The sequence below is a fragment of the Glycine soja genome, chromosome 11, assembly GCF_004193775.1.
Source record: "Glycine soja cultivar W05 chromosome 11, ASM419377v2, whole genome shotgun sequence".
NCBI classification, from domain to species: Eukaryota; Viridiplantae; Streptophyta; class Magnoliopsida; order Fabales; family Fabaceae; genus Glycine; species Glycine soja.
Window position 1 is genome coordinate 35813937 of NC_041012.1, and position 19300 is coordinate 35833236.

At 35.5% G+C, this 19300-nt stretch overlaps 3 protein-coding genes, 1 non-coding gene and 1 pseudogene across 6 annotated transcripts; 3 read left to right on the top strand and 2 right to left on the bottom strand.

Annotated features, from left to right (window-relative positions):
* The first annotated feature begins 4243 nt into the window (after window positions 1-4243).
* On the top strand, window positions 4244-7198 carry LOC114374301 (G-type lectin S-receptor-like serine/threonine-protein kinase LECRK2). The gene is made up of 2 exons (XM_028331931.1): window positions 4244-4509; window positions 4678-7198. The coding sequence occupies exons 1-2, from the start codon at window positions 4452-4454 to the stop codon at window positions 7023-7025; spliced, it is 2406 nt and encodes an 801-aa protein (XP_028187732.1). The 5' UTR covers window positions 4244-4451; the 3' UTR covers window positions 7026-7198.
* Window positions 7199-10509: 3311 nt separating this feature from the next.
* On the top strand, window positions 10510-13288 carry LOC114376509 (annotated as a pseudogene). Its single transcript, XR_003658982.1, has one exon. The product of XR_003658982.1 is annotated as a G-type lectin S-receptor-like serine/threonine-protein kinase LECRK1 (transcript).
* Window positions 13289-13879: 591 nt separating this feature from the next.
* LOC114376511 (peroxidase 25-like) lies at window positions 13880-16090 on the top strand. The gene is made up of 4 exons (XM_028334673.1): window positions 13880-14355; window positions 14644-14823; window positions 14933-15095; window positions 15369-16090. The coding sequence occupies exons 1-4, from the start codon at window positions 14152-14154 to the stop codon at window positions 15788-15790; spliced, it is 969 nt and encodes a 322-aa protein (XP_028190474.1). The 5' UTR covers window positions 13880-14151; the 3' UTR covers window positions 15791-16090.
* A 4-nt stretch (window positions 16091-16094) lies between these two features.
* On the bottom strand, window positions 16095-16176 carry TRNAS-GCU. Its single transcript has one exon. It is a non-coding gene; the product is annotated as a tRNA-Ser (tRNA).
* A 550-nt stretch (window positions 16177-16726) lies between these two features.
* On the bottom strand, window positions 16727-19236 carry LOC114376513 (chaperone protein DnaJ-like). Of its 2 annotated transcripts, none has more exons than XM_028334677.1 (5): window positions 19079-19236; window positions 18899-18990; window positions 18503-18572; window positions 17697-17793; window positions 16727-16960 (listed from the first exon to the last, which is right to left on the bottom strand). In XM_028334677.1, exons 1-5 carry the CDS (start codon window positions 19134-19136, stop codon window positions 16882-16884), a joined length of 396 nt encoding a protein of 131 aa, XP_028190478.1. In that variant the 5' UTR covers window positions 19137-19236; the 3' UTR covers window positions 16727-16881. The 2 variants fall into 2 exon arrangements, with proteins under 2 accessions (XP_028190478.1, XP_028190477.1); XM_028334676.1 differs by having other exon boundaries at window positions 18893-18990.
* Window positions 19237-19300: the final 64 nt, after the last annotated feature.

The following is a 19300-nucleotide window of genomic DNA, read 5'->3' on the forward strand; positions in this document are numbered from 1 at the left end:
CATTTATAAGTACCCTACTCCCCTTCCATTTTCTTTTTCTGTTTGACAATAATAGAGCAGACGCCAAGCTGCACTCAGAAGGTGGCGTTATAGAAAAATTCAATGGTAGTAGTGGTCGGCTGAATGGTAATTACATAAGTGGTACTGATAGTGTATGCTGAAAAAGACCTTGCCAGCATTAATAGTTTGTGTTTTCGTGTTAAATGTAGGTGAATATCGATATCAATGGTGGAAAACATGTAGAAGTTTAAAGCTTCACAAGTTTTAGCAATTCATGTTAGATTCAGTTATAAAACCAGTTTTCTTATCCTGACGGGTGACATTACTGCCATTGATTCACTTTTCTTTGCCTCCACATCAAAATGTGGCTGTTCTCATTGAACTAATGCCTGATACTATGTTTCTTTGTATAAAATCAAGTTCTCAGGCGAGAAATATTACTATGCAAGTAATGCCATTAAATTTTTGATGCAGTAATATTTTTTTAACGCACCAACAGTACTAACACTCAACAGTATTGATTTAGTACAATCATGGGATTGTCCGCTGAACATTTTTCTTCACACTTTACATGGATTTTAATCCTCTATAATTCATGAATTCCATCCATTCATTTTATTTTATTATATATAATATTTAAACTTAAATTTTATTAGTTTTAATGGTTAAATTTGCAACTCCGCACCTTCCATTATGTACGTGAACAATACCATGAAATATGAAGTCTTTTATTACAAGGACTTTCATGGTAGCAAGTACAGAAGCTAGCTTTGCATATCAATCACAAGAACAACGTGAACAACAATGCAAGATGAAAATGAAACTACAGTACTAGGCACATGCTAAACAAGTATGCAAAGAAAAGTTATAGATGGAATAAGTGAATTACATGTTGCTTAGAATATTTGTTTTGTGAGGTGGGCTGGAGAGGGAGGAACTGGAATCTCTTTCAATCCTTCCAACATCAAGACAACGTTCTTGATTGAAGGATGAAGAGGTGGACTGTCTTGCACACACCACAACCCCACCTTCACCATTCTTTCCAGTATCCTCCAATCTACAGTACCTTCATCTTCTTTAACATGCTTATTTAACTGCCCTGCTGCAAAGCATTGATATGCCCAGCTTGAAAGATGTATCTCCCTCTGCTGAAGAAACATTCATTTCTATGCTGCATCTGCGACACACAATCTCCAGTAGTACCATCCCAAAACAGTAAATGTCAAATTTTACTGATATCGGTGCATCCTTCTGCCATTCAGGTGCCAAGTACTTGCTTGTCTCATCATCCTCAGACACAAGAGTTGAAACGCAATACACAAGGATAGATCCTGGTGCTTTACTTGTTCCAAAAACTTTCTGGATTTCCCCTTCTGGTAAATTTGCATTTGGTTTATATCCGCAAGGGCTAGGCAATGTCTTTGTGGTTGCAATTTGGTTGGTTAGAGGGGAGAGCAGGACAGTGGTATGGACTGCAAGGCGAGATGATCCTCCGGTCACCTCAAATGCAAAGATACAACTAACCATGAATGGTAAGCTCGTGCTAATAGATGGCCAAGGAAAAGAGAAGCTTATTGCAGATTTTATTGCAAAAGCTTCCTTCGCCTCCATCTTTGATTCTGGAAACTTTGCACTATGCGACAATAATTCCAACACATATGGCAGAGTTTCAATCACCCAACTGACACTTTGTTAAGGGATCAATCTCTTCCTGATGGACTTAAACTGGTTTCTAGTTCATCTAATAAAAGCCACTCAAGTGGACGATATCGTCTCACGATGCAGAATGATGGAAATCTTGTTCTGTATCCAGTAAACACAACTGACACATCACCGAATGCTTACTAGGCCACTATGACTTTCAGTAATGGCTTCCAAACTTGTCTTTATGTCAACCAAACAGGTTCACAGCAGATTATGAATAGTGACATGAGCCATAAGAAGATTGTCAATGACGAGTCATCTTTGCCCAATGACGGGAAAGGGATCACTATCGTGCAACCTTGGATTTTGATGGGATATTCCGGCTGTATGCGCATTTTAACAATGGCAACAAAATGCATGCGGACTAAAAGGCCTCTGTGGCTTCAACAGCTTCTGCACATTCAATAAGGTCCAACCAGTGTGCAACTGTATTCCGGATTTCGAGTTAATATATCCAACCGACTCTACTCAGGGCTGTAAAAGGAGCTTTCAAAATGAAGATTGTAATGAGCAGAAAGGAAGCGCGACGGCTTATGCAGAATACGAATATGTTGGAGTTTAGGCTACCGAAATTACTCTTGATGTAAAGTTAATGATTTTTCTCTATTTAATATTATTTTAATTATCATATGCATCTACTCATATACTATTATCATGATTCCGCATACGAAAGAGTCTAATTTATCTAATTCCTCTCCTAATCTCTTAAGAGATAAATTAGTTAAATTATACTATTAACAAAGATGCATACAATTGACTAAATAACACCATTCTATCCTTAGAGATGAATTTTTAAATTCCATTTTCCAGTTCTTAAGAGATAAATATTTTTCAATGCCTAAATCTTAAAACATAGTATGAATATGGATGATCAAACCACAAGCATGAGAATAATGGGTGATTTAACCTCTTATTATGAGAGATTTTACAAATGCAAAATGGTGAAGGGGAGTGAAAAAGGTGGAGAAGAATGGAGATAGAAGGAATGAATGACTCCTAATAGTTGATTTTCCTTCTTCTTGCACGAACCCTAGCCTTTGCTCTTTGTGGGAAGCTGAATAATAATTCTCCCTTCTCTTTCTCCTTTAAAACGTAGATATGTTTTGTTATTTTTTGCGACTTGCATTAAGCGTGACTGCGTGCCAAGCGAGGAGTAAGTAGTCACGCGCTAAGAGCATGACTTGCACTAAGTACGTCTTCATGTGATATCAGGCTTCTTCATGTGACTTCTTCGCACTAAGTGAGTGTTGGCCAATGAGCGATTGCAATGCATTGAATGTGCATGGTGCGCTAAGCGACAGTCTCTAGATCTTCAACTTCTCTTCCAAGTTTTATTTTGTGTTTCTACAAAAAAATACACTACCAAAACAATATAATTCACCGGTTTAAACACTTACTGGACATAAACTCAAATGGTGTCAAAATTCTAATGATTCACACAAAAAAAACAATAAAATAGGAAAAATCCAACAATTTTTATTGACTTAATTACAAAGTATACTTATGCATAATAGTTATAAAAAATGGGTATACTTCTTTACAAAATTTGATAGGGGTATGGGGTGTACTTAGAAAATGGAAAAAAAGAAACAAAAAGATTAGTGTTGGATTGGGTAACACAAACGATTAAATATTCAAAGTTGGGTTTGGTTCAAAAGACAATAAGTGTTTGTTTGCACACAAGTTCAATTTCTAGAAATTAAACAATTTTGCATAAGCAACAGTGTATAGCTTATCGTGGATGCGTGTCAAGTGACATTGATTCAGCCCAAATTTAATAGGGTATAATAAACAGCCCCAAAATTCCTTCTCTAATTCTATCTTAACCCCTATGACAAGCAAAATGTATAAAACATAAAAAGTGATAGGTAATTAGCATTGGGTTACTCTTGTTGATTATCGAGTAACAAAAAATCATGTAGAAAACAAGGCAACAATACACACATTTGTAACTTATCACTTCGTAATTTTAATCAGATAATGTATTGACTTGATAATTTATGGATCACTAAATAATATATCATAGGCTTAAATATGTATTTATTCTTAATAAATATCTAATTATTATATTTGTTCTTTAATAAATTAATAAAATTTATTTTAGTCTTAACTAATAACAAATGAATTTTTTTTATGAAAAGACAAACATAAAATCCACAAATTTATTATAGATTAAAAATAAGTATAACAAAAAATAAAATTATTATTTTATTAGAAACTCACCCGCAAAATAAAAATTTATTAGAGAACAAACCAAAGAAATGAAATATTTATTATAAATTAAAAACATATTTAAACCATTATTATATATCCAATGGTTTAAATAGCTGGAAATTTGGTATCCTGTTAATTCAATCGATCGTAATTTACTTGCTCTGATGAAACAATATGTTAAGTTAGCCGCCCTCGTCATCCGTAAAGCATTTAATGCAATCATTTTATTTTTTTTGTTACATAAAATTTAGGAGAGGGTTATTGTTGTTATTATCATTAGCATATATCACTGATCAACACGAAGAGTACTCAATTCATCTATGTGGTGTAAGGCAGAGTCAATGACTATGGACGTATGCTTTAGGTATGCTATGGAAAGCAAATTTCTATTATTCCCCACACCACACGGTTTATGCAGAGAAAATTTGCCTATCTTGATTTTTTTTTTTCCACGGCCTCACTCTGGACCACTTGTAATTGAATAGTATGTGGAAATTCAGAATCCAAGCGAGTGTTGCTTTCTTTGGTGAACCATGGATGACTTGCTGCAGTGCACGACAGCTAGTCAACTCTTGAAATTACGTATTCCAGGTAATGAAGTTTTGTCGTTAAATAATTAATTAAGAAGTTCCTGCTACTGTGGTGGTTTAGCCAGTGAGTTTGAGTTTTGTTGAGATACCACATTACCAGAAAAGTAGTTTCCGAATCCTATGGCCTTCATACCCGTTGTGTTGTCACTGCTGTTCATGTTATTTGCAGAACAGGGCACCGGCAAAAGGGTGATTGAGTTGGGGTCACGGCTCTCCCCCGAAGGAAATCAAAGTTCATGGGCATCAAGTTCCGGCCATTTTGCTTTTGGCTTTTACTCACAAGGTGATGGCTTTGCAGTTGGAATATGGCTGGTTAATGTTAGTCCAGCTGAAAATACTATTGTCTGGACTGCTAACCGTGACAGCCCCCCACTCTCCTCTAATTCAACGTTGCAGTTGACCAAGACTGGCCTTTTGTTTTTCCAAGATGGACGCCAAGGCCAAGTTCTCCTTTCAAATTTTGTTGACGTAACTTCTTCGGCATCTATGCTTGATTCTGGCAACTTTGTACTCTATGATGATACCCACAACACTGTTGTCTGGCAAAGCTTTGAGCATCCAACTGACACCATATTAGGAGGTCAGAATTTAAGTATAAATGCCAAACTGGTTTCTAGTGTGTCCAATTCAAGTCATTCGAGTGGACGTTTCTTTCTCCTCATGCAAGGTGATGGAAACCTCGTTGCTTACCCTGTGAACAGCCCAGAAACTGGCGGTGATGCTTACTGGGCTTCAAATACTAGAGGTTCAACATTCCAACATCTCAGTCTTAATGTCTTGGGCTTTCTCTGTCTTAGTGGTCCTGGAAATCTTCACTGTTTTTTTAACCATAGCGTTAGCCCTGGAATGAAATCACAGAACAAAACTTCAATCTACCGTTCAACTGTTGATGTAGACGGGAACTTGAGATTGTACGAGCACCAATTAGAGGGCAATGGTAGCTCACATGTCCAAGTACTGTGGAGCACCCCACTTAAGAAATGTGAAACCAAGGGGTTTTGTGGCTTCAACAGTTACTGCTCCATCGTAACAGGTCATGCCATGTGCGAATGTTTTCCTGGTTTCGTCCCATCCAAAAGCAACGGTAACGTGTCTCTAGATTGCGTACTGGCCCATAGCAAGGGTAGTTGCAAAAGCAGCGAAGATGCAATGATTTCGTATAAAATTACTATGTTGGAGAATATGTCTTTTAGTGATAGTGATGATCCATATTGGGATAGCCAGATGAAGAAAGAGGAGTGCGAGAAGTCTTTCCTGGAAGATTGTGATTGCATGGCAGTATTATATTTGAACGGTAATTGCAGAAAATACAGACTTCCGCTAACATATGGAAGAACGATTCAAAATCAAGTGGCCGTGGCCCTCTTCAAGGTGCCTTCAGGAATTGTGGATAGTTCAACTCCAAACAACTCCACACTCAAGCCTAGGATCATCGTCGATAACAAGAAAAGACTGGTAATGGTTCTTGCCATTACTTTGGGTTGCCTTTTATTGTTATCTTTGGCCTTGGCAGGGTTCATTTTCCTCATTTATAAGCGGAAAGTTTACAAGTACACAAAGTTGTTTAAGAGTGAGAATCTGGGATTTACTAAAGAATGTTCTTTGCATCCGTTTTCTTTTGATGAACTTGAAATATCCACTCGAAGCTTCACAGAGGAGATAGAGAGAGGGTCCTTTGGAGCGGTTTATAGAGGCACAATTGGTGACACTAACACAAGTATCGCCGTCAAGAGATTAGAGACAATTGCTGATGAAGGGGAGAGGGAATTTCGAACTGAAATTACTGCCATTGCTCGAACACATCATAAGAATTTGGTGAAGCTCATTGGTTTTTGCATCAATGGAGCTAGGAAGCTTCTTGTTTATGAATATGTCAGCAACGGGTCTCTTGCAAGTCTTCTCTTCAATGATGAGAAGCACATGTCTTGGAGAGACAGACTAAAAATCGCCTTGGATGTTGCTAGAGGAGTCCTATATCTACATGAAGAGTGTGAGGTCCGTATTATCCATTGCAGTATAAATCCTCGAAATATACTTATGGATGAAGTATGGACTGCAAAGATCTCTGATTTTGGATTGGCAAAGCTACTGAAGCTTGACCATTCAAGAATGAAAAATGAGGATGATGAGACAAGCAAGTACTTGGCACCTGAATGGCAGAAGGATGCACCAATATCAGTAAAATTTGACATTTACAGTTTTGGGATGGTACTACTGGAGATTGTCTGCCGCAGACGCAGCATAGAAATGAATGTTTCCTCAGTGGAGGAGATACATCTTTCCAGCTGGGTATATCAATGCTTTGCAGCAGGGCAATTAAATAAGCTTGTTAAAGAAGATGAAGGTACTGTAGATTGGAGGATACTGGAAAGAATGGTGAAGGTGGGGTTGTGGTGTGTGCAAGACAGTCCACCTCTTCGTCCTTCAATCAAGAACGTCATCTTGATGTTGGAAGGATTGAAAGATATTCCAATTCCTCCCCCTCCAGCCGAGACCTCCTTAAATAAATATTCTTAGGAACATGTTATTACATTGTTCAGGGGGATTTCGTTGTACACTACTATAGTTTCATTTTCATCTTGCTTTGTTGTTCAGGTTGTTCTTGTTATTGAATTATATCAAAAGCTAGCTTGCTTTGTACTTGCCACCATGAAAGTTCATGTAATAAAAGACTAAATATTTCCACGGTAGGAGTTTTTTTCCTGGTTCTCTTTCATTTCTTCTCAGACCTTCCATGCTACGAGTTTTTTTCCTGGTTACTTTTTTTTAACTTCTAGTTTTATATATTTATTGTCCTTTTGTCCTTAAACATTTATTAGATTTCCTTTTCAATTTTTTCTATTCAAGGTAAAATTTTATTATTTTTATCTTTTATGTAATTTTACATTTTTAAGTTATTTCAACAAATAATTTTATCAAACACTTATCATTCAACTAACTAGTTTTTCAGCTTTTAGCTACCGATTAATTTGTTAGTTTTTAGTTACTTTTGTCAAACATAAACTAAATAATTAAGTATTGCTTTATTTGTTATTATCTTTCTTTATTTGTTATTATCCTATTCGTCTCGAACAAAATTATTTATGGTGAAGGATACATCTTATATACATAAGTAATTATTCATTCACATTACCCATACTTTAATTTAATATGAAAAATAAAAAAAATTATTAAAAGTATAATTGTAATTTAATTAATTCTAATATATAACATTTTACAATAAGTTTATGTAATCTATATAATCTAGAATCTCTATGATAATAAATTTACGAATCCAAAAACATGTTCGGATGATTGATAATTGCTTAAGAACTTTATTTTAATGACCATTTTGTAGTAATTATGTTAATATTTCAATACATTTAAGTTTGTTTTGGTCTTGTTTATAATTAAATTTTGAATAAATTAGAATGGCTTAAATGTTTAATTTTCATCTAATTTTAATTTATTTTGATCTAAAAATAAATGAAGAAAGAAGATAGATGATGTTCAAACCCAATTCAAGACCCTTTTAAAGGTTATTTTTGAGGATGAATGTCAGGTTTAACGTGCACTTCAAGCTAAGTGAATTGTTTCCCTTGAAGGTATTTGGGCTTAACGTGAACCTCAAGCTCAACGCAATAGGTATATTTTGCATGCAAGGTTAGCGTGCAACTCAGGGGTCAACATGCAGTCACTTAGACAAGTGTTGTTTTTGTATGCAACTAAGTGCACAAGCCATTAAACATAAATGACATTGCAACATGTTTGGCCCAGTTTAAGCTACAAGTTGCAAATTGAAGGCAGATTTGGTTGAGGGAGTTGTCTAGGGTTGAGGGTAAGACTAAGAAGTTCTCTCCCTTACTCTCCATGGCTTCCCTACCATTTCTCATAATCTCTTTCAGCTATTTTCTTATTTTCTTCTTGTGGTTATGTAGTCATGTAGTTAGATTTACATATTTTGGAGGTTGATGTGATGGAACTTATTCTTATGTTTACACTTTGATTATTAATCTATGTCTATTGTTCATTATTAAGTGTTCTCTTCTACACAGTAATGCTTGCTTTGGCTTGATCACCCTTTGCTTGATGTTGTGATTTGAATTGTCATTGGAAAATGCTTTTGAACATATAAATGGAGAGGAACACCTAATGGATTTTGTGTCTAGGGATAGAGAAAAGCTTTGGTCATCTTATTTTAACTCTTGTTCTTAAAGTAAGTCACTTGATTAGATTAGTCAAGGGATTGATATTTTGGTCAAGAGACTTAGATTCTTTTTATTTAGGAAATCGGAGTTTAAGTATTTTAGGGAGTTGATAATAATTGAGGATTGAACTAAATGAGTGACATTTGTTTGCATGAGGAGCTGCTTTAGTAAAATTAACCCCAACTCTTTTATACTTTATTATTTTACCTATTTTTATCGCACTTGAAATGTTCATAAAAATTATCCAAACAGAGTTTCTTGTTTTTTTGCTCTTGAACTTTGATGTTTTTTTAATTTCTTGTTATTTAGATTATCGCAATCAAGTTATAATTGTTGTTTCTAAAAGTCATACTTAGTGAACATTGTTATTTTATAGAGTATTACACGAGTCCATGTGGATACGATACTCCCGATTTCTCATTTTATACTACTGATGCGATTTTGTCCACTTATCAATCCATTAATAATCACACATCATATCATATGGTGTTTCATAAGTGATTGGTTCAGTGTAGTTTATATGAAAATATATTTTCAATTCAAATTCAATTTAAGATATGGCAACATTCAGAAATTGAATGGGATTAATTTTGATTTACACAAAAATTGATTTAAGTAAATTTTGTTGGTATATTTAAAATTCAAAATATTATTGTAACCGATCGGATTTTGACATCCAGTAATCAATTAATTATTGATTTGATATTTTCTTTAAATCTGATCGAAATTGATGTCTCCATTAATTTCTGAATCCGTTCATAAGTTTATTTAAATGATATGAAATTTCTTTTGCTTTCTATGTAATCTCATTCAATGCACATACACATTGTTCTTCTCTTCTTTGTAGTTCAATTTCGAGCCTACCGATCATAACCACGTCAATGATATCTGAATGTAACTTCTTTTTAGACGTAAATACTTCCAAAAAGACAAGGAGTCTTATAAACATGTCTTGCTAATATCTTTTAATTATTATTTTTTCATATATTTATGCCATTAACAAGAACCCTAAACAGTGTCTACAATCTATCAATATTGATTGAGATAGGAAAATACCACTTTCAAGGTGTGATTAGAGGGCCTCCAAATCATGTTCCTCTTGTGACTGGACAATAAAAGTACCATACCAATTGTTCTTGGAATATCTTTAATCTTTATTCAAAAATTAAAAATTCACATGTCTATAATTTAAAAAATTCACCAAAAGTTCTAAAATTTACCACATGTTTAATTATTAAAGATTAAATAAAATACATAGATCCTTAGTTGGTTCTTGATCTAAGCTTTCTTTGACATGCATTTGTTGTAAGATCTTTGCGTTTATCCATCACGATCATTAACAATTATATTATGATTCTTCCTCAACTGAAATCTCTTTATTGCTTAATAGAATTTACTTTCATAAATCTCATTAGAAGAAGAGAAATTATATGTGACGACTCGAAAAAAAAATCCATACAGAATCCATGCCTGCTTTAAGGTGCTGTGAGCACCGGTTGCTAGAGGAGTCTTGTATCCTCATGAAGATTTATTTAGACCATAAATACATAATAATTTAAATGATGCAATAATTTCTCCTGTAGAAGCAATGAAGGATGATGCTGAACATTCAGCAGGTGATGTGATGCTCGAGATCTACGGTAGAGAATTTTGGTTTCCTCCTCCTTTATGTTACTTTTGTTTTACGTTGTTAAAGAAATACTTGACCATAAAAGTCTTACATTTTCGGTGATGTCGATTTGAGACACTGACTTGAAAAAGTAAGTCTTCGGGGAGCATTAGGTTAAAAGTCTTGGATTGCCAATTCTCCAAGTGATAAGGTGGATTTGAGACGTTTAGTTAGAAAATTAAGTCATGGGAGACCATTTGCTTAAAATTTAAACTATGAAAAGGCCAGCTTAAATCTTTTCTTCTCCCTCAGTCTCAAAGAATCAAGTTCAATAGTTATGGATGCCATTGCTATAACTGTCACCTTGCTGCTACTCGTGTCTACAGGCACAAGAGTTGAAATGAAGCAGATACAACCAGGTGCCTCACTTGTCCCAAATACTACTCTTGCTTGGTAGCCTTCCCCTTCTGGTCAGTTTGCATTTGGTTGCTATCCGCAAGAGCAAGGCGATGCCTTTGTCATTGCAATTTGGTTGGTTAGCGGAGAGAACAAGATAGTTGTGTGGACTGCAAGGCGGGATGATCCTCCTGTCACCTCAAATGCAAAGCTACAACTAACCAAGGACGGTAAATTCCTACTAATAGATGAGCACGGAGAAGAGAAGTCTATTGCAGATATTATTGCAAAAGCTTCCTCTGCCTCCATGCTTGATTCTGGAAACTTTGTACTATACAACAATAATTCCAGCATCATATGGCAGAGTTTCGATTACCCAACTGATACTTTGTTAGGGGGTCAATCTCTTCCTAATGGACATCAACTGGTCTCTGCTTCATCTAATAACAGCCACTCAACTGGACGGTATCGTTTCAAGATGCAGGATGATGGAAATCTAGTTATGTATCCAGTAAGCACAACTGACACAGCACTGGATGCTTACTGGGCCTCTAGTACTACCAATTCTGGTTTCAAAACTAATCTTTATCTCAACCAAACAGGTTTGCTTCAGATTTTAAATGACAGTGATGGGAGCATTATGAAGACTCTTTACCACGATTCATCTTTTCCTAATGATGGGAACCGGATCATTTATCGTTCAACCCTTGATTTTGATGGGTTTTTTCGGCTGTATAAGCATTTTGACAATGGCAGTTTCCAAAAGGCGCACCATTGGCCGGATGAGAATGCATGTGCAGTAAAAGGTTTTTGTGGCTTCAACAGCTACTGCACCTTCAATGACACCCAACCGTTATGCACTTGTCTTCCGGATTTCGAGTTAATATATCCAACCGACTCTACTCGGGGCTGTAAAAGGAGCTTTCAAAATGAAGATTGTAATGGGCAGAAAGATAGCGCAACCTTTTACGACATGAAGCCGATGGAGGATACTTTTGTAGGGACGGATAATCCTTATTTTAAAGCTAAGATGCCAAAAGAAGATTGCTCCTCTGCTTGTTTGGCTGATTGCAGTTGTGAGGCTGTGTTTTACGACGATACGGAAGAAAGCTGCATGAAACAGAGGCTTCCTTTGAGATATCTTCGTAGGCCAGGGCAAGATGAATTTGGTGTTAATCAGGCCTTGCTATTCTTGAAGGTAGGAAACAGGAGCCTCAACAACGGGACGGGGAATGATAATCCTGTGCCTGAACAACCATCTCCAACACCAATCAAGACTACAAGGAACAAAGCAACGGTCCAGATTGTTGTCATTACATCAGTGTTTTCTCTGCTTTTATGTTCAACCATTGTCATCTCCAGCCACTACATGTACAAGATTAGGATATTGAGCTATGAAAGGCTGATGGAAATGGGTAACTGGGGCCTCAGTGAAGAGTTGACTTTAAAAAGGTTTTCATACAGTGAGCTGAAAAGAGCAACAAATAATTTCAAACAAAAATTGGGAAGAGGATCTTTTGGAGCAGTTTACAAAGGGGGTTTGAACAAAGGTAGGAGGTTAATTGCAGTGAAGAGACTAGAGAAGTTGGTGGAAGAAGGAGAAAGGGAGTTCCAAGCAGAAATGAGAGCCATTGGAAAAACCCACCACAGGAACCTAGTTCGCTTGTTGGGTTTCTGTGCCGAGGGTTCTAAAAGGCTTCTGGTTTATGAGTACATGCCTAATGGTTCCCTTGAAAACCTTATCTTTGGAGCTCAGAGTCAGAGACGTCCAGGGTGGGATGAGAGAGTAAGAATAGCACTGGAGATAGCAAAAGGGATTCTGTATCTCCATGAAGAGTGTGAGGCACCAATCATTCATTGTGACATAAAGCCTCAAAACATTTTGATGGATGAGTTCTGGACTGCAAAGATATCTGATTTCGGGCTAGCAAAACTTCTGATGCCAGATCAAACCAGAACCATCACAGGGGCTAGAGGGACAAGAGGGTATGTGGCTCCTGAATGGGACAAGCTGAACATCCCAATATCTGTCAAGGTTGATGTTTATAGCTACGGAATAGTGCTGTTAGAAATTTTATGTTGCAGGAGAAATATCGAAGTTCATGTCTCCGAACCCGAAGCGGCTCTTCTCTCCAACTGGGCTTATAAATGTTTTGTTTCTGGACAACTTAATAAGCTTTTTCTTTGGGAATCCGTGGATAATAAAACTTCCGTGGAAAATATAGTTAAGGTGGCACTTTGGTGCATCCAAGATGAACCTTTTCTTCGCCCAACAATGAAGAGTGTGGTGTTGATGTTAGAAGGAATCACTGATATAGCAATTCCTCCATGTCCCAATTCAAGTTATGTGTGAATTTTCTCTGTGAAGTTAACGTTGCAGAGTTTTCATCAGTTTGTTTGTTTCTTTGTCTTCTGATACGTACTATTGTAATCCTTTACATTATTAAACTTTTTTTTAGTGCTGTCCAGGTATAATAAGGTAGCAAGCCACAAGCTGAAGTAGTTGTTTCCCGTGTTAAAAAGTGTGGTATTTGGACTATGATTAAGTGTGGTTTCAGGTGTATAAAAAAAGTGTGGTTTCAGGTATATTTTGATGTGTCTCAAGTACTAGCTATACCATTTTTCACCAATAAAATGACAGGTTTTAAAAAAAAAATATTTCTTCCTCTCAATTTTTCTCTTTTTCTCTCTTTATTTAATGAAACCAATTGTGGTTTCAGTTTATTTTGATATGTCTAAAGTACTAGCTATACCAAGTGATCTTTGTTTCCTGAACTACTGCTGAAATGAAAATAAGTAGTTGTCGCCATCTGCTAGTTATTCAACTTCTTATTTTCATGTGGTGCTTGCTAGCTAATCAGCTTTAATTTGCTACTACATTTTCCATGTTTGCACTAAAGTGATCCCGGATATTTTTCATCAAAATTCATAAACCAAGTCTAATGTGAGCAAAAACGAAGTCAAGTAAACTACTAAAGCAAAAAGAATAGCAGTACAGGGCAAAGATAGAGAAAAAGCAGAAACGCGTTGAGGAATAAAGTAGAGGCATCAAAGATAAGAAAAAAGATAGTACCCACCAAGAAAAACAGAGATAGAGAGTGATGGAAATACCTCTCAATGATGCAATCGAAACCGTGAAATCCACCTTCAGTTCTGTATATAGTCTGAACGGAAGAAAACATAAAATGGGAATGCATCTTTAATTTATTTTGTTCTCATTTCTCCACTTTATCAAAATGTCATTGACAAACAGGCCAAAACCTTGTTAACTGTAAGAACAAAATAATTAAGATAAGCTCAATCATATATCGTAAGATTCACGTTTGTCAAGGGATAAACTCTTATATAAGTGACACTAAGCGGTATACTATAAATGCCACTAGCAAGGGAGAGAGAGAACCATCAAATATCAAGTTTGAAGTTGGCAAGATACTAGTTTCTGTTTGTTTGCATGAAAATGGATGCCATATTGGGTTCCCTAATGATTTTAGTGATGACTTCAGCAGTACAAGCCCAATTGAAAACTGGGTTTTATTCTACTTCATGTCCAAATGCTGAGGCAATAGTACGGTCCACCGTTGTATCCCACTTCAGCAAGGATCTAACCATTGCTCCTGGCCTGCTCAGGCTTCATTTCCATGATTGCTTTGTCCAGGTAAGCTAATCTCAATCTCAAATCCTTCACTCACGTAAAGCCGTAAATGTATAAAAGAGGTGTATGAACACATAAAAAATGAGAAACTATACATCAAGATTAAAAGTGACCAACATATATATCTTAGTAACAGACTATGAATTTTTAACATTTGTTCTCTTAATTTTCTAATTAACAATTATAATTTCACTTCACTTACTTCATAGTCGTCAAGTCAGGTCTTAATTTCTTTTCGTAGAATTTTATTATTTCAGACTCATGAACGTCATTTGACATTTTCTCCCACAGGGATGCGATGGTTCAATTTTAATTGCAGACTCTTCTGCAGAGAAGAATGCATTGCCAAACATTGGTCTAAGAGGTTTTGAAGTGATCGATGACGCAAAATCACAAATAGAGGCCATATGTCCTGGAATTGTCTCATGTGCTGACATCCTAGCATTAGCAGCTCGTGATGCTGTCGATTTGGTATTAAGATAAACTCTTTAAACTTCATCAAATACACTCTAGCACTAGCACACACACTTGGCCTTTTTGAAGGAATAGATAAAATTAACACTAATGAAAATAATGGCAGAGTGATGGCCCAAGTTGGCCAGTACCCACAGGAAGAAGAGATGGGAGGATTTCTTTATCATCTCAAGCCTCAAATATGCCTTCACCACTTGACTCAGTTTCAGTCCAGAGGCAAAAATTTGCGGCGAAAGGTCTAGATGATCATGATCTTGTCACGTTAGTTGGTATGCTTTCTCTCGTAGTATTTAATGAAAGAAAAATGTTAATAACACACTTTTTTAAATACATATTTTATTTACCGAAATTTATTAAAAATTTTAAATTTTGTAATATTTTATGAGTTCTATTCATGATTTCATAAGAATATGTTAGAAAAAGGAGGTGTTAAGAGAGTGTGTTATTGGTACTCTTATTAATGAAAGTGTGTGAAATATTTATGTTACTAGTATCTGAATACAACAATTTATGTTATGCATGTCTTATTTATGTGTCTTAAGGTGCACATACTATAGGCCAGACAGAATGCAGGTTCTTCAGCTATCGTCTATACAATTTCACCACCTCTGGTAGTGCTGATCCCACTATAAACGTAGCTTTCTTAGCTCAACTTCAAGCACTTTGTCCAAAAAATGGAGATGGCTTGAGAAGGGTGGCCTTGGACAAAGATAGCCCAGCCAAATTTGATGTTAGTTTCTTCAAGAATGTACGTGATGGTAATGGGGTTCTTGAGTCAGACCAGAGGTTGTGGGAAGATTCTGCTACTCAAAGTGTGGTGCAAAATTATGCTGGGAATGTTAGAGGGTTTCTGGGGTTGAGATTTGACTTTGAATTTCCAAAGGCTATGATTAAGTTAAGCAGTGTAGAGGTGAAGATTGGTACTGATGGAGAGATCAGAAAAGTGTGTTCAAAATTTAATTGATGCCTTTATGGTTGGTTTGGCAAGACTCAAGAGCTATAAATGATAAACAAAATATTACTTGATGTACCAATGGTGTAGGATAAGTATTGATGGACACCCAATATATTATTATACACTTAATGAGAGAGAGAAAAAAAACATAGATATCATAGGTATTATTATGTGACATGAAAAAAGAGATAAAAAGAAATTATAGATATTAGTTAGGTATTTAAAAAGTGTGGGTATATGTTTATCGTTACTCAATTGTGAATGAAGAATAAAAGCAAATAAAATATTGGCTATTGAAAAATGTAAAAACCCTCGTCGCCTGAGAGATTCGAACTCTCGCGGGGAAACCCCATGTACTTAGCAGGCACACGCCTTAACCACTCGGCCAAAGCGACTTGGATGTTAAATTAATGTTACTCATAGAAATTAAACTTTAAAACACTTAATTTCTTTGTCCAGACAGTTTACATAATAAGGGCGTTTTAATCTTGAACATTGATTATAATGAGGCAAATTACTTTTACAAGAACTAAAAATATAATTTCGGTTAGCATATCTGCTTTATATCATTGGTTTCTTACGTAAAAACTGATTTTTAATATTGAAAAGAGACACTCATCACCCTGTTATCCTTGTAATGTACAAGATATTTTAAAAATAAAATATGAAAACATGTATTTTTTACATTTTTATGTTTATATTTTATATTATCTCTCGATAATTTTCTGTCTAAAAATTCATATGTATGGTATGGTGAAATGATCTTTAAAAATCCGTATCATCTGACACACATCAGGGAAACCATTTTCTCTACTTATGTTCTAGTAATTTTTACAACAATTTGGTCGTTAGCTTCTGCTGCTATTATCTTTGTTGGCTTTTCTATCATTGCTTAATCCTAAGTAAACGCTATCTGACGGGTCTACAACACTCAACCACGGAGGATATTCATGAATTAAGACAAAATCTTATTACCAAAACTGCAGAATACATTATTTAATACACATTGCAAAAAGACCAACGAAGGAACAAGCAGATTCCTACATCCTTTTCTCTTTGTATAACCGTTAGGAATCTTTGAATTCAATCTAGCCAAACTTTTAATCATCACATGTGCTCATGAATCCACCAAGAAAGCCAGCTCCATTACAAGATCCACACAAAATATCCTTTTTTCCCCTGCAAGAAACATATATGTTGGATAGGATTAGATTGAAGCTAAACCAAGAAGGCACTGGCAATTATAATTCGAAGGCCTTCGTCACGGCCTATTTGTGATTGTTATCATACAAATGAATCTACTTAACAGGTTTATCTTAAAATATGTTTGAGACTTGGACTACATATTATGAGTATTGGGCACCTAATTTTTTAACAGCATTATACTCAACAAAACCATGAGTACTACTAAGTCTAAAAGTTATATTACATTATTGGAGAATCATTTAATCTTACTCTATGCATTTTGTCAGAATTTGTTTGTTTATATATTTATTCTATCCAGGCAGTATAGTTTAATTGACTCAACGAATTGAGTAGTGTCCTCAACCAAACTTGAACGCTTCACAGATTAGTGAAAGAATTTCTATTACTTTTACACATTCTGCTTATGCTAAATAGTAAAAGGTCTGCAGAAATTTCATTCTTGATCTTTATTGGCTTAGATAGACTCTATTTATTCTTTAATTAATCCTTGGTGGCAAGCAATAGCATATAGCAGGCTAGCAGCACTTGTAATGATGATGCATATAGTTTTGTCTTGTTTTGTTTTTTGAGGGGGAGGGCGGTGGGTGGTGATATAAATTGATGCATATAAGTGAATACTTATACACTATACAATACATAACAAAGCAAGTCATGCATGCTCACAGGATAAAATAGAGGGATAGGAAAGAATGTGGTATGGTACAGCTACCTGCATAGCCAACACAATCCACCAGCTTTAAATTGTCCATTGAAGTGATCTACAGAATTAACTCCAGTACCTTTGCATTGAGTACATGATTTTGCACCTGGAAGTTGAGCAAAAGATAACAATCCAGTGAGTTGAACACTGATGTTTCTAATGGAAAGGAAGAAAAAACTGAACATATCAGCTATCTCTTCAAGAAATTTGCAGCTTCTGTTGTACTCATGAAGCAAAATCAGTAGGCCACAAATATGCATGGAAAAAATCCTGACTCTTCATAAAAAAAAAATTATCGGTATTCTTCTGAATGTAAATGCACGGTAGAGAACCATCATCAACAATTAACTGAAACAAATACATAATAAGCGTGAACATTCCACCAGGCTAACCTTGGCTTCTCTCACTAAGAGTGAACTAAAAAGTATACCACATTCCCACCGGAAGCAGCATGACTATATGACTAGTTTTTTAATGTGATATCAGTATTTGGTGAATTCAACTCAAATAGGAAGCAGTTGAGTTGATAAGCTTTAAAAGGTACTAGACTTTAAAGTTTGAAGACGTTGGCTTAACTATTGGCATAACAATTTTTTAGGAAAACGCATAAAACTTCTCAACAAAACCAGAAACATTGAACGATCTAAATTTTAACGAAGTCTATGGTTTTGCTGTTCGAATTTTTGTACAAAACGAGCAATTGCTATATGATATCACAAGAAGGCTCTCATTAATTTAAACCGTCTTTAAATAAAGAATAAGAAAGCTACAAAAGATCGTAATAAGAAGAAATTAAAATCTACATTTTCACTTACCATTTCCGTCACAATCAGAACAAACAATGCTCCTAATTGTTTTGCTTTGTGTAGTTTTATCTTCTGTAGCCTGTATTAAAATCAAAATCAGAAAGGGATTCAAAATATATGCAATTATGCATTGTCAAACCCAATAATAGAAACCAGTTACATTTTACGCATGTGCAAGTTACATGTGCCACTTTCTATTTCTTAGCCCGCACTTTTTCCAAATGTGACTGGACAAAACTTTTCAGCCTATGAACCACATATCTCAAACCGTAAATAAACCACTTGATTTATACACCAAACCGATGTACTCATGGTAGCATTTTTTACATAAAAAGAAAAAAACTGAACACAAAGCACCTTATTTGTAAATGGGATACTAAAATCAATCTCAATTCTCACCTTAACCTTCAAGGACTGAAAGCTTGGAACTTTAGAATTCTGACACACTTTGTTCATCCCAAAAGCCTTTTGGGTAACTGAATTACCGGTAATTGTCCCTATTTAAATTGATACAAATTATCATTGAATTATATAAGCACTGCAAAATCCAAGAAAGCACAAACAAACAGAGAGAGTTATTAATACCAGGTCTGTTTGGGGATTTCAAGGAACAAATGGGAGCAAAGCACAGAGTGTACGACATTCTCAATCACAAAGACTTCAAAATATCAAACGATGTAGCCAAGTTTGGTCTGAACTGAACTGAAGGAGTGAGTTCAACAAATGCTAGTTGGAACAGATAAGGCCTTCGAATTTGTGGGCAAAGTTCGCGCTTTATTACTTTAACGCCCTTGGATATGTTCATTG